Below are 14,927 nucleotides of genomic sequence, written 5' to 3'. Positions count from 1 at the left end.
GGCGGGGGCGGGGGTTGCAGCCTGAGGTTCCCCCGTCAAGCCTCACCAGGGTAGAGGGTGCACCCTGAGGTCCCCTTCAAGCCCTGCCAGGTGGGGGCCGTGCAGCCTCAGGTCCCACACCTGGCGCTAAGGCAGGGGGCGTGGCCTGAGGTCCCCCATCAAGCCCTGCCAGGTGGGGGACATGGCCTGAGGTCCCCCGGCCTGGTGCCTGGGCGGGGGCATGCCCTGAGGTCCCCTGTCAAGCCCTGCTGTTTGGGGGATGCGGCCTGAGGTCCCCTGTCAAACCCCACAGGGGCGAGAGGGGGGTGCAGCCTCAGGTCCCTGCCGATTGCTCGTTAAGGCTCATTATGGAAACTCAACCTCTGCTGTGCGTGCAGCCATCTTGTGTTATGGAAACCCTGCTTCCGCTGTGGACGCAACCATCTTGTGTTACGAAAACCCCTGCCTCCACTGTGGGTGCCACCATATTTGTGGTGGAGTGATGGGTCAATTTGCATATTCCCTCTTTATTATATAGGATCTGTTTTTCCCCTTTGTTTCCTGCATTTTTAAGAAAACTTTTTGACTTAACCTTGAAAATACTAGTTTCTAGAACCTATGTAGAAACTTTTTTGTTTCCAAAACTAGAATGGCATTTGGTTTTATAGATTATGTAACTTAAAAAACAAAAGAAAGAGAAGAAAGAAGGACAGTGTTAGATTCCTATATATTCTTTATATATGTAACATCTAGGAAAGTGCCACCTTTGTTACTAAAATTCACCATTGTGTGTCTTTAATACTGAAAACAGGCCACTCTTGATAGCATAATGCCAATAGTGACTTCAGACAGTTTCTACCTGTATAGATATTTAGTATGACTTGGTACTGATTTACATTGAGTTGGGGAACTATGTGAACCAGGATCCAGGTACAAATGCTTTGGAGAGAAAACCCCAGCAAGAGCTGTGGGCTTGATCATTGAGAGGGGCTGGCTCCAGTGCTAGTTTCCCTCATGATGTCAGATTGTTACCGGCTTCTGAAAAGGAAAAGGAAGTAGCATTTTGCTCTGTAATATGCTAATTGGGAGACAACACAAGCTCCCTCGTAGGGTTCCCAGAGCCTTGTCAGTGAACAGGGTATATCTTCAGAACTGCAGGTTAACAAAAAGGAGGGCTGATGGGTGAAGAGCCTTGTGCTGAACTGAACTCATACTGTCTTTTCAGTAAGAATCCCCAGAGTATGTGATGTTAGCAAAGGGGAAAAACAGATATAGTATAAAGGAATATAATGTTGTATATTATACACATGAAAGCCACTTTACATTTTTGTTTTAAAGCCAGGCCTGGGATCAGTTTCTCTGCATCTGATCAAATCAGCAATTAGATACCCAAGAGTGACCAAAATAAATAACACCACTGGGTGTTTAATAAGTGCACCAGAGCTGAGACACCCAAATGAGAGCGAAAGTAGCCCCTTCCAAGTTGTCCTCTGGGAAGCTGTGTACTTTTTCCAACAATGCTGCTGTTGCTAAAAATGTTTTTGGTATTTTTCTTTCAACTGTACAGTTAGAGTCTACCACATAGGCGGTTCTCCTGTTGACAGATGTTTATCTTTAGAAAGATGAAGAAGCTAACTAAATATTTAGAAATAGCCAAAGTCATTCTGAGTTCTCCTTGGCAGGTAGTGTAGGAGAATGATCAGGTGGACAATTTTGTTTGGGTTAAAAGTGAGATCTGATATTTTTACGTGGTCTGTCTTCTAGTTCTTAAAGCAGTTTGTGAAGAGTTATTTCAAAACTACTTTGAATAAAGGAAGCATAGTTGAAATAAGTACATTGTTTCTGGGTGTGTCTACTTTGATAATACAGTTAGTCAAATGAATACATTCTGGTTATGTATCTTGTAAAGCCTTATTATCCTTTAGTCTCAAGATTATTTCAAAGTACCATGAATTGCTGTTTGACACTTACTATGGTCAGAGTTCCCGGTACAAATGAAACTGTACAAAAAGAGAAAGAGAACTACTAGAAAGAATAGGATATGGAGAGGATGTTAGAGTTGCTTTGCAAGTTAACCTTACACTAGGCTCCCAGTTTTTCTTCTGTAAAAATGAATCTATATATATATATAAAAAGCCAGTGATTGGAATGCCAGAATGCCCAGAACAACTGGAATGACCGGTCACTATGATGCCCATTGCGGCTGGCCAACTGGCCCAATCAGGGGTGGGGCCGGCTGACCAACCTCCTGGGGCTCCTCCCCCCAGCTGGCCCCACCCCCAATTGGTGAGCCGACTGACCTCCTGCGGACCCCCCGCCCCCGCGCCCCTCCACTGCCCTGGCCCCGATGGGGCCCTGTTCAGGGGTGGGGTCAGCAGCCAACCACCCATGACCCTTCCTCCCCATAGGCCTCAATCACCTGGCAGGCTGAGGGACCCCACCCATGCATGAATTCGTGCACCAGGCCTCTAGTAATAATAATAATAATAATAATAATAATAATAATAAAGTCACACTATCCACATTATAGGACCGTTGTGAAGTTCTTCAGGAGGTTCTTACTGCATATGAAGCACTTAGTGCCTTGTGTATAATGATGATTAGTAAATGTTAGTCATTTTTATTATGCTAATGTGACATGATGGGTGGTTGCCTGGAAGAGAGAAAGAATGAAGGAATAGAGGGATAGGGTGCTGTGTGGGAAAGAAAAAAAGTACTGACAGTAGAATGGGACTGGCCTGTCTTCAGTTTTTAAAGTTCTCCAAACCAAACCTGTTTTAATCGTACTCCTAAGTACATGTCATGAATGGCATGAGTAATATTTTAATTTTTAGCTGTCCCTTAATTTTTTAGTTCTTTATTGAGATTCTGGTTGCATCCTGAACAAAAACAAAGCAAAACAACAAATCTCAACATCCCCCAAAATAGGGTTTTGAGGATTTGGATATCAGTTTGTAAAAACAAATTGTATTATGTTTCCAGCTGATGTGGTTTTTGTACATAAAAAATGCAAATCTTATCACTTGCATTACGTTGCTTTTTAAACAGATGAAGATGAAGATGGTGATCGAATTACAGTGAGAAGTGATGAAGAAATGAAGGCAATGCTGTCATATGTAAGTACATTACAAATGAGGACTATCTTAAATATATTACTGTGATTGAGGATGCTGTTTCTTGGCAAAGTGAAGGTATAAAAGTAAATCACAATTGCCATAACATTTTCCTATAGAGTATATAAGGTTTTCAAAGATTTCCTTATGTGAAAGTTAAGGGCATTCTTTCCAAAAGATACTTACTGATCATATCGTGAACATTAAGAATAATGCATCTTAATGACTTTTGCATTAGGTATGGTGCAGACTAAATGGACTATCAATTTCCTGTATTTTTTATGCAGTACTTAAAGTAACGGCTCATTAAAAATGAACCCCTGGGCTCTAAAAAATTTTTCAAAATCTACTTTCAACTGGCGATCTCTTTCACCCTTCCAAACACACTATAGTTATAATGTAGCTGCAGGCTTAATATGGATACACAATTTAAAGATGTGCTCTCCATTATTTTATCCACCCCCTTATATCCATCCCAAGATGAACTACTATGGGGTTACTTACTGAATCAAAGTGATTTGAATATATCCTGAAATGATTTTTCTTTTGTGTTTTGGATTTCAGTGAAAATTTGCATGAATGTTTGTCACAGGGCTGACGTAGATCAACAAGAGAAAAGACTACATTTCTAAAACTTTAGTACTGAGCTTGAAAAATTCAACTATGATAAAATAAATAAGTTTCCTCTTATTTTATTTTATTTTATTTTATCTGAGTTTGTATGTGTTTATAAAATCTCTAGTGGTCTGGTGAAAAGAGCATTGGACTGAAAGCCAGGAGACCCAGCTCTTTTCTGGTTTCCTGGCCTTAGGCAAATCACTTAACCTTTCTGTGCTGTTGTTGCCTCATCTGTCAGTTGTGGATAATAATACATGTCCTTTCTATGGCACAGGGTTATTGTAATGATCAAATGGGGGAGTAGCCGTGGAAGCCCTTTGAAAACTTAAAAGTTCTATACAAATGCAAAGTGGTATTATGGCGGAAATGATACTAATCTTAGCTAACAGTTAGATTGTAGGTTTTTGATAGACTTCAACTTCAACCCAAGGTATTGTTTCATTGTAATGAAAACTGTAAAATATCTTTGTGGGTTTCTGCCAATAGTTTTAATTTAGGGTAGGAAGAAAGAGAACAAGAAGAATGGCATGATTAACAGAGCGTTGCATTCAGAGCTGCACAGAGTAGGAAAAGTCAATTTCCCATTGACTTCCCATTAACTTACTTGAGAGTCCTTGTGCTTTGAGAATTTAGAGCAGGGCTCATCAGCACCTTGAAAGGTAGAGTAGGATGGTCTGCTGAAAGGTCTAGTACTAGTATTGATAGATTTCTAACTCTCCTGGGAACGTGACATGCTTATTTTTAGAAAACACACACGCATAGGTTGGTTCTAGTTTTTCACATGCATCTATTGCAGAGTACATTACTGACAGCAGGGTGCTTTCATTATGTCTCTGACATATCCACATAAAAAGGTGTGTTTTCAATAATGTACTTTGGGGAAGACCTGACAAATTGTGTCTTTTAAGAATGTTTCTTCATGTGATCATAATAATAATCATTTCTGGGTTTTTTGGTGCCTCATCTATAGACTAGATCAGCCGTGGGCAAACTACGGCCCGCGGGGCGGATGTGGCCCGTTTGAAATGAATAAAACTAAAAAAAAAAAAAAGACGGTACCCTTTTATGTAATGATGTTTACTTTGAATTTATATTAGTTCACACAAACACTCCATCCATGCTTTTGTTCCGGCCCTCCGGTCCAGTTTAAGAACCCATGTGGCCCTCGAGTCAAAAAGTTTGCCCACCCCTGGACTAGATGCTTATGGTATTTCATTTTCATTGGTTTTAATCACTCTGTGAGGTAGATATTGTACTTTCTATATTTTAGATGAGAAAGCCATGATTAACAAACATGCTGAAGGTCTTAGAGCTATGAATGTGAATATGGAATTTAAGTTCGGTTTCTTCTCCTAGCCAGGTAGCTCAGTTGGTTGAGTGTTGTTCCATTATGCCAAGGTTGCAAGTTCAATCCCGGGTCAGGGCACATACAAGAATCAACCAATTAATGCGTAAATAAGTGGAACAACAAATTGATATTTCTCTCTCTCTCAAATCAATCAATAAATAAAAAAATTTAAAGTTCAGTTTTCTCTTATGCCAAAGTCCACGATCCTTTACGTTTTACACTATTTCTCTCCTATTCACTTCCTTGCACATTAGTATTGGGATTTTTCTATGTTATAACCACTATTAAAATCTGAGTGATTAGTATTTATATAATACCTTAGTTGAGCTATCTGAGTATATATTCCCTATGATTTGTGTTTATTTTCTCAAATACAGTGCTTAGTTTTGTAGGAAAATATTAGCTATGTAATTGTTTTTAAACTTAAGTTCCTGAGACTTTTTGAGAACCACTTTTTAGTCTGAAAAGAAATCAAGTAGCTCATTGATCCCAAATACTTAGGTTTCATGAACTAATCAATCTTTCATTTTTAGGTTGGAAGACAGACATAGGCATGGTAATGTTTAATTTTGCCAATAAAACCAAACCTTAATACATAAACTAATAAAAGTATCTTGTTAACCATTATTTTATTAATAGAGTGGGAGTTATTTAAAGATTAAAACATTAGACAGTACATAATCTCAAAAGTAAAGATGATCATTAAAGTGAGTAAATTTAGTTTTAATGTAAAAAACTCACTACATTATTCTTTATTAATTTGCTATGGATATTGAAAACTTTTTTTATGAATTGGTAGTGGCTTACGGATTGTGGTCAGGCCAATTAGGTCCCGATTGTCTCACTAATTCATTGAACAAATACTTAGAGCCCTAGCCAGTGTGGTTGAGTTAGGTTAGAGTGTCATCCCACATCGGCGGGGGGGTGCAGGTTCAATCCCCAGCCCTTTGGTATTTCTTTAATATAAGCAAAGCAAAAATAGAAACACTTTTACCATAAATTCTTTATTATTTCCTATTGGTTACAAATGTTAAATGAATAAACAGCCTGAATCTCTGCCTAAAATTTTTTAAAAAAAATTGCAATGTGTAAGTTGTAACTTGCAGAATTGCTTTTTTTTTTAATTGGATACAAGCATTTTCTGGCTATGAGCCAACAGAAGCATAAGTTGTTGGGTGTGTTTGTTTGTTTTATCAGTAATTTAAGTAGGTTTTTGTATTAGATCTGAAAATGTTGCCTTTTTAATTGAAAACTTATCAATTATTTAAATTGTTAGCAGCCTTAGGCTGTTAATTTTATGTATGCCATAATAGTGACATACAGTGGATTTTGATACATGTGACACATGGAATATCGCATTGTGGTAAGGATTTGTCATAACAATAGATTGTTGTGTGCTGTTTAAGTAATAACCAATATATTAAACCGAAGTGAAGCCACACATTAGTACCATTTTATGTTAGTTATTTAGAAGTTGCATTCTTTTCTTCATTGGATATATTTTTATGACATAATGAGAAGAAAACAAGGCTATAATAAATTGTCTTTTAAGAAAATTTAAAGTAATTTGGTCTCTGAGGAGATATTTAATGTATTGAGAGAATTCAACAGGCAAGTGTTATTTCAGCACCATTTGTGATAGCTCTCTGTGTTTTGTTATGAGTTTGTGTTAATCAACAATCTGTTTTTATAGCGTAGTCTCTTATAAGTTATGTTGTTAGAATATTCCACTTCTGGGATCATGCCTTTTTCTCTGACACTATTGTATCTTTTTAATTCCTCCATAAAGTATTTTTTTAATTAGAATTTGAAATGCTTTATTAGGAAAAAAATACACCCAACCTACATATTTTGAAAACTGAATACCTGATCATTGCTAATTACTTAAAAGACCCTGTTAAATATTCCCTTAATGTATTTTACATTTTTTTGTTTTGTTTTCCCCTCTCATTTTCTAGAAAGATTGAAGATAGTATGCTGCTTTTCTTCCATTTTTTTTTTTGTATTTGTTGCCTCGTAGTGCTGGCTTCATTTCCCTCCAGCATCAAAAAACAATGCCGGGCCTTGTTTATTGATTCCTCATAAGCTTTATCTATCACTGAGACCCAGCTATAGGAAGGGGTTATTTTCATGTTAACCTCTACTTTTGGGTGACCTTTCACTAAGAAACTCAGTAGTACATTTTACTTTTGTAAGGGGGTTCATATTTGTTTCTGCTAAGTCCTATGTCTAATAAAGGATTTATTGCACTTGGTTCTTTCGATACTGAGGCGCTTGTATGAGTGCAGCACAGTAGTAACAAGAATAATTTTCTTCATTTTGCCCATTCTCTCTCTTTATACCATTTTTCCCCACATTGCCAGAAAAGAATGGGATGAGTTTAACTGTAAAGCCTCCCATTAAGGCTGAGCCCCTGTGTTTTAGTAGAGTGTAAGTATTCCCTGTGGTACACTTGACCATAGTTAGACATGGTACCATGAGGGAAACTACTTCTTGACCTCTATAGCACTTTGTAAATTGGGATATGATTAGCTTTAGCCTACCTAATATGCTCAACTTGGAGATTGCCTCTAAAATTATACAGTTACTCAAGTAGAGTTGGAAGGGAGGCTTAGAGGTCTTGTCCATCTGTTTCATTTTACAGAGCAGGAAACAGGCCCAATGAGATCAGATTCAATTGCAGGTCATTTTGGTGATGAATGGGAAGGTCTGGACACAGATCCAGGCCTTTGGCTCTCAGTCCTTTCATTCCCAGTCTCTTCACTCCCAGTCTTAGGTGATGTTTTTGTTTTGGAATCTACTGAGGTAATATTATTAATATTATTAAATATAAAAAATACTCTGGGCTTTTAAAGTTTCAAAGATTTTCTTCTTACCTTTAAGGCTGAGTCTTACCCCACATTTTCTTGCTGTTAGGAGTTGAACATTTTACAACCTCGGCCTTTGCTATTAGAAAGTTTCCCTCAAAGAGCAATGAGACTGAAAGCTCATTTTCCACATGGTGCTTTTAAACATTCCCCATATTGAGTAGGTCCTACTTTGAACTTACTTTGTGTATAGAAAATCAGCTCAGTCTTCAATGAGCAGTTAGTCCCCTAATTCAATGTAATTCATCCAAACAAACTGGTAATGCAGTATCTTCTCCTGGTAGGGTAGAAAAATGATTAAAAGAGTGAGAAACTGAATGAAATAAATAAATAGTTTTAGAAATTATTCCATTTTTTTCTTCTTCAAATAATAGCATTCTCTAAACTGTATAAGTAAAGTTTTTATTTTGTTTTCTCATTCAATGAATAAAGCTTTTTTTTTTCTTTTTAGGGGAAGATTATTTTAACTTCCTCTTCTTTTTGTCTGAGACATTTGGATGACCTTGAGATAGTGATAAAAATGTAGCAGCCCCTTATTTAGTCCTGTTGTGAAATATCTTGGGGTACCTGTGCTGGTAAGAAGCAGAAGCATACTCAAATTTACATTAAAACAAGGAGTTTATTATGCAGCTCATGGTAGCAAAGGAAAAAAATGAGCATTAGGAGGCCTCAGCCAGGGTGGGACCTACATTTTGTCATTAATGTGGCCATGCTCCCAGTTCATCTCCATCTCTGTAGAGGACTCAGGGTAGCCTGTAGATTGACTCCTCTAGGGTCCTATGTTGCAACAGCTAGCACAAAGGGGCAGAGCCATGACATACAGCAATTGGGGGCTCTGGCTAAGAGCTTCTCTTCAGGGGAAATGATGGACTTCTAGCACTAGGATTTCTGTGGGCCATAACCCTGGTATTAGGCTCTTGTTGGCAGCTCCTAATGAACCTCTATGCTCCCAGGGCCAGTTTTACTGGAAACAAGGAAGAGTCATTTCTACATATCTCTGAAAGGTGGATGTAAACTTATTATAATAAAGTTAGAGGAATTCAGTAAATTACCAACCTAGGAAATATATCTAAAGGGGCATACATTGAAATATAGTCAACATACATTATATTAGTTTCAGGTGTACAACATAGTGATCAACATTTACATACCTTACAATGTGATCACCACAGTAAGTCTAGTAACCATCTGTCACCATACAAAGTTATTATATTATTGACTATATTCCGTGTGTTATGCATTATATCCTGTGACATATATTTTATAACTGGAAGTTTGTACCTCATAAACCCCTTCACCCTGTCTTCAATTTCAATAGCCTCCTCCCTGTGGCAACCATCAGTTTGTTCTCTGTATCTATGAGTCTGTTTCTAACTGTTTTGTTTGTTCTTTTTCTTTTTAGATTCCACATATAAGTAAAACCATATGGAACAGGCAAGCAGGCCGAATGGCTGACCTCTCAGTCCCTTCCCCCTGGCAGTCAGGCTACAATCGCCCGATGGCAAACTGGGAACCTGGGTGGGTGGCAGCAAGGGGCAGGGCCTTGCCGGTCTTGCCGGCCTTGCCGGCAGATGGGTAAGATGGCCCTGACGCAGACTAGGCCTAGGGACTGACTGTACCCATGCAAGAATTTCGTGCACTGTCTTAGCTATTGTAAATAATGCTGTAATGAACAAAGGGATGCATATATCTTTCAAATTAAGTATTTTTTGTTTTCTTCTGATAAATACCCAAAAGTGGAATTGCTGGGTAGTATGGTAGTTTTATTTTTAATTGTTTGAAGACCCTCCATACTGTTGTCCATAATTGCTGCACCAATTTACAATCCCACTGACAGTGCACGAGGGTTTCCTTTTCACAACCTCACCAAGATTTGTTTGATTTATTTATATTTTAATATCAGGTGAGCAGTAGATGGGGTCTTGATGAAAGCACTATCAAAATGGGCTAAATACAGCAGTCTATTTGTAAGGGGATGTCCCATTTGGCCTGCTGTCTGCATGGCCTGATGGTCCTGTTTTATTTAAGTGGCAGGTTCCCTGAAGCTACTATTTAAACTTCTATTTTAGAAGTACACGTACAGCAGAATTGCCGCAGCCTGGAAATAGGTGAAAGGTTAGTGTAGTCTGCCTCAGGCTAACTGTGGGGATGACTCTGAAAGCTTCAGCTGAGAGGATCCTACAAATTTGGGACCATTGCTGAATACAAATTTAAACTCCTCTGCGAACATGCATTACCTTAAACTTGTCCAAGTTGAATTTCATCTGCTGTTGGCTGTCCGAACTCTATTAAGACCAGCTGGAGCTTCCCTAACAGTTTTACTATCCAAAACAAAGTTTTATCATTACCTTTGCCAACATACTGTCTTTTTTACTTCCAAATCATTAACAAACACATACTAGCCAATAACGTTATCCTATAAATAGCCCCAGAGTTGTTCTCTGTCAACCTTTCACTGGAAGACTTTTCATTGTGCTTTTGTTTCTCATCATCTAATTAATCCCTGACCATATGTGGCTAGAGTCATTTAAGGAAGAGCATCTGCACATTGTTGTTACCTCTGTAGGGGCAATGAGGTGAGTGAGAAGTGGGCGGGGGGGCGAGGGGGACTTGAAGCCAGGTAAGTCTGTCGCTATTAATTTGGTATTCACAATAGATCGGCTTCATATGTTATTTTTGAACACTGGAGCAGTTGTGTTCTTCCTAAGAGGTCAGTGTCACAGAGGGAAAGCCTCTTAATGTAAAGTATAAAAAATAATTGAAAGAAGGTGTAATGAATGACACTTCTGAGTAGTGTTGTAATTGAATTTGTAGTCATTTGGCAGAGTTAAGATTGTTGGGTTCTTCGCTGGGAAAACTAATAAATTAACTATGGACTGCAAATAGCTGGTTAGTTTATTGATTATTGCTGTAATTACTGACTGAGCTACATATAATGGGGTATGCTTACAGTATTGACAAAACAGGAATTTGAAAATTTTATCATTAGGAAAAAAATAGCATGCTCTTCCTTATAAGTTGAAATACTGCACTAATTATGTTATCTGTTAGAAGACATGCTAAGGAGAGATTTAGGAAATTGTTTTGTTATAAATGTATAGAATAATAAACCCTTTTTTATATGTAAGACTTGCCACTGGGTAAGTTAGAAGTACAACCAATGAGTATAGTTATCATGTGTGTATTAGTTCCTTTCTGCCTCCTTCCCTTAAACATTTGGGGGGCACCAATTATGTGTAAGGCACATAGTAGGCATTGCATGGCAGTACCTATTTAGGATTTAGGAGACACAGGCCTTTTTGAAAATCTGCAAAGTTGTTTTTTCTTTTCCCAGAAAATTCACACAATGTGACATTTCACATAATTTTAGCAACTTAAGGATGTCCGGAGGCTCATATAGACCCAGGTTAATACCTTTGTGTTAAGAGAAAATACACAAGACGTGGTCCCGGCCCTTGATGAGCTTCCAGAAGAGAAGCAGACGTTGCTCCTCATAGTGCCCTTTCACTTACTTTACTGCTTATAGTGCTGTGGTAACTAGGGAACGGGAAGGGATACTGACTCAGCCTTCGTAAACCAATTAGCTAAATTCTTCTGTACTTGGTCTAAAATTTCAGTGATCTTGTTTAATAGTTTCTGTGTCACCTATTGTTATAAACATTTTCTTCTATGTACTCTTGCTTGGAAGTGGGAGATTCATAGCACTGTGCCCTCTTTCAAGGTTTTTTTTTCTTCCAGTATTTTGTTAGAAAGTTTCCCATATACCAGCTACTTTGATTTGGTTCTTCCTAACACCTTTATGGGGTGAGCAAAGAAGGTATTTTTCCCATTTTTACAGCTGAGATTACTGAGGCACAAACAAATTGCATGCCTTTTTCAAGGTCACACAGCTACTAAACGTACAGCTGGGACCTGAGATCACTCACTCACTGATTCGTCCACTATTCATACAACCAGTTTTTCATACAGTAAATATTTATGGGATAGCAACTGTCTGGCCAAGTGTTATGCCAGGTGGTGGAGGTGTAATGAACATATAATTTATTTCTTCAGGAACTCATTGTCCAGTCAGGGAGATTAACAAAAAAGGAAATAGTGTTCAGTGTGGGAGGATAAGAAAAGCTCATTACCCGGCAGAGTAATAAATGCGATAAAAAGTTCAAGTGTTAGGTGCTCTGAGGCACAAAGGGGCGCCTGATCTGGCTTTGGGGACAGAGAAGCCTTCCTGGAGAGGGTGATGCCCAGCTGGGTTAAGAGGACAGGGGGCTGGGAAGGGTGTTTTGGGCAGAGAAGGGAGTAAAGGCTCAGTGAAAGGATGCCTGGTGCACTCAGGAGGAGCTACCCGTGATTCAGTGTCTTATGGGCAGTGAGGTGGGGAGGAAGGGACGATAGGAGATGAGGTTGGGAAGGAAGGTGGGCTAGGTCATGGAGGACCCTAGCTTGAGGGATTTGAGAGGTGGGAAGATGTAGAGTTAATAAAACTGCTGATTGAATGTGGGGAAGAAGGAAAGAGAGGTGCTCTGGATTACTTTCAGATGTCTGGCTTGGAAAACTAGGTCACTGTGATGTCATTTACTGAGATAGCGAACCCAGGTGGCAGAAGACAGGTCTAAGGCATGTGGGAGGGGTGGGAGAGGTAGGGACCTGTTGAATCTGAGGAGCCTGTGGACAACCAATTGGTTATGTACCGAATCTTAGGAGAGAAATCTGGGCTGGAAATAAAGATTTGTGATTCATCAGCTCCTAATTAGTCTCAATGACTCCTCTGGTAATTGAAACCTTTGAAGTGGCTGAAGTTAACTCAAGGAGAGTATAAAATAAGAAGAGAAGGTTGATGAAAAACCATGGGGAACTCCATCATTTAAAGGATGGGTGGGGAAAAACCACTTAGAGGAAACGGAGCACAGTGGCTAGGGAGGTAGGCAAGCCAGAGAGGGTCACTGAAGAAGGCAGGAAGGCCCCTGGTCAGTACAGGAATCTTTGCAATGCACCATGCTGCCTCATGTATCCCCTGAAAGATCAGGGGGCCTGGCCAAACCCGTACAGGGTATGAATGAGGAAGCAAAGCTCTCCACCAGCTCAGCAGTCCACCCAGCAGCCTGCTTTACCTAGTTAAATGTTTTGTGTATGAGAAATATCAGGTAATTTACCGTTTGGCTTTTAAATAGTAAACATACATTTCTTGTTCTGAGTGCATGAACTAGATTGAAAGAATTATTTTTCTTGATTCACCGATAAAGCCTTTGTTTTGTCTGTGAAATACAGGGGTGATGATCCTCACAGAATAGGATAAGGCTGTGACAAATTAAATGAATAAATGTAGGTGTGTAATACTGAGCCCAACACAGTAGGTATTCAATGAGTGATAGTCTTTTCTCTGTGTGTGTGTTGCTCTCTCTTTGTCTCTTCTCTCTCTCTCTTAATAGAGAACTCGTGCCTTGTAAAATTAAACTGCTGTTTTGGAATTCAGGTTTTTCATATGGCAGATTTCCATGAAGAAAAAAAGTTGTAATTATTGATTGAATTGTGTTTTTAGAATTAGAATTAGGTTTATAACAAATAGGAACACTGTTTGATAAACTTGCAAACAAAACAAAGCAAAAAATTGTTCTTGCTATCCCCTTGTTGAATCTGGCCCTCTGTTTCAAATTAATTAGATTTTTGGATAACTATACTAAACTTTGTCACATCCTTATTAAAATTGTTTAAGGATTTTGAAGAGCATCTCAAAGGGACTCTGAAACTAATCTGAGTCTGGTACTGGAGATTCCATTAGCAGTCACAAACCTGATTAATCTTTTACTCAGTTAGCTTATTGATTATTGCTGCAATTACTGCATGTAACGGATTCTGCAAGGGATACCAGCAGAAAACATTTTGTAACTGCTGCTGATGTATTCAGGTTGAGCACAACATTTTATACTTTTTATACAAAATGCTTCTGTATTTTTAAATACTGGAGCATTTCTACTCAAAATGCTGTGCTTAATATTTTTACTGTATTAGAAGGTTCACTTTTTAATTTCTCAATTACTATTAATGCATTACAATTTACAAAGTGCCTTCACCAATTCTATTCTGCAGTTTAATTTTGAGCTTCACACTAACCGTGTGTTATAGAGTAGATCTCTTTATCTCATTTGGAGGAAACTAAGGTTCACTGAGGTTAAATGACTTCTTGGAGGCCACTACAAGTTAATAAGTGACAGAGTCAAGACTGGACCCCATTTCAAACAATACGTATTTATCAAGCACCTACTATGTCCAGGGATTCGTGTTAGGAACAGTGAAAGCCAGCTTAGAATTATAGAGACTAAGCTCAGGAAGTTATTTAGATAAACTTCAAATTATGATCTCATTAAAGTTGTAACGGTTACTGTTACTTTTCTGTCTGAATCATGTGAAGCATCTTGGCATACAAGATTTAGGCCTTTGGTTGGTCGGTTGGTTGTTTTTCATTTTGTTTTTGTCTAGTAGAAGTCATCTTTGTCATTGTTTATATTTTATCACCATTTGGAACAAAATTGGAAAGAATCCCTTTAAAGGGAGAATATATAAAAACACTGAGAGGATCAAGATCTAAAAATAACTTGCTTTGCAGCTTATTAAGTGCTGTCTTATATTTTCTCATTATAAGCTCACATTAATCCTGTGCTCAGAAATGGCCAGTACTGAGACTCCTGGGTGTGAGTCCTCTAACTCCTCCAAGTTCCTTGCTTATTTCACTAGGCAGCATCAGCCTGCTCTGTGACAGGAAATACTGTGTGTGGCTCGAGTTTTATCCATGCCCCTTAGGGAATGCCGTGTAAGTAGTAGCCTGAGCTCCTAGGCCTGGTGCCTTGTTTGCAGCCTCCTGGTCCTCAACAGGCCTGTTCCTCAGGCCAGTTGCCTGGAGTAGGCCCGCACCACAGGTTTAATTACCACCCTTTATAGTTTGTCCTTGATGGTGAATTACTTTGCCATGTGGAACACGGATTCTCTGTTACTACAAACACACAAAAA

General features: G+C 38.7%; 1 protein-coding gene across 2 annotated transcripts in view; it reads left to right on the top strand.

Moving 5' to 3' along the window:
* The window catches only part of MAP2K5 (mitogen-activated protein kinase kinase 5), a 263,379-nt gene that overhangs the window by 19,081 nt on the left and 229,371 nt on the right, over positions 1-14,927 (top strand). For both annotated transcript variants that reach the window (XM_015560452.1, XM_015560453.1), the window contains exon 3: positions 3,028-3,095. In XM_015560452.1, coding sequence (XP_015415938.1) covers positions 3,028-3,095 — 68 coding nt within the window. The remainder of the gene's footprint in view (positions 1-3,027; positions 3,096-14,927) is intronic.

The sequence above is a fragment of the Myotis davidii genome, unplaced genomic scaffold (genome assembly GCF_000327345.1).
Source record: "Myotis davidii unplaced genomic scaffold, ASM32734v1 scaffold673, whole genome shotgun sequence".
NCBI lineage: Eukaryota > Metazoa > Chordata > Mammalia > Chiroptera > Vespertilionidae > Myotis > Myotis davidii.
Note: the sequence above shows the minus strand (reverse complement) of the source record. Positions and strands in the feature narration are given on the sequence as shown.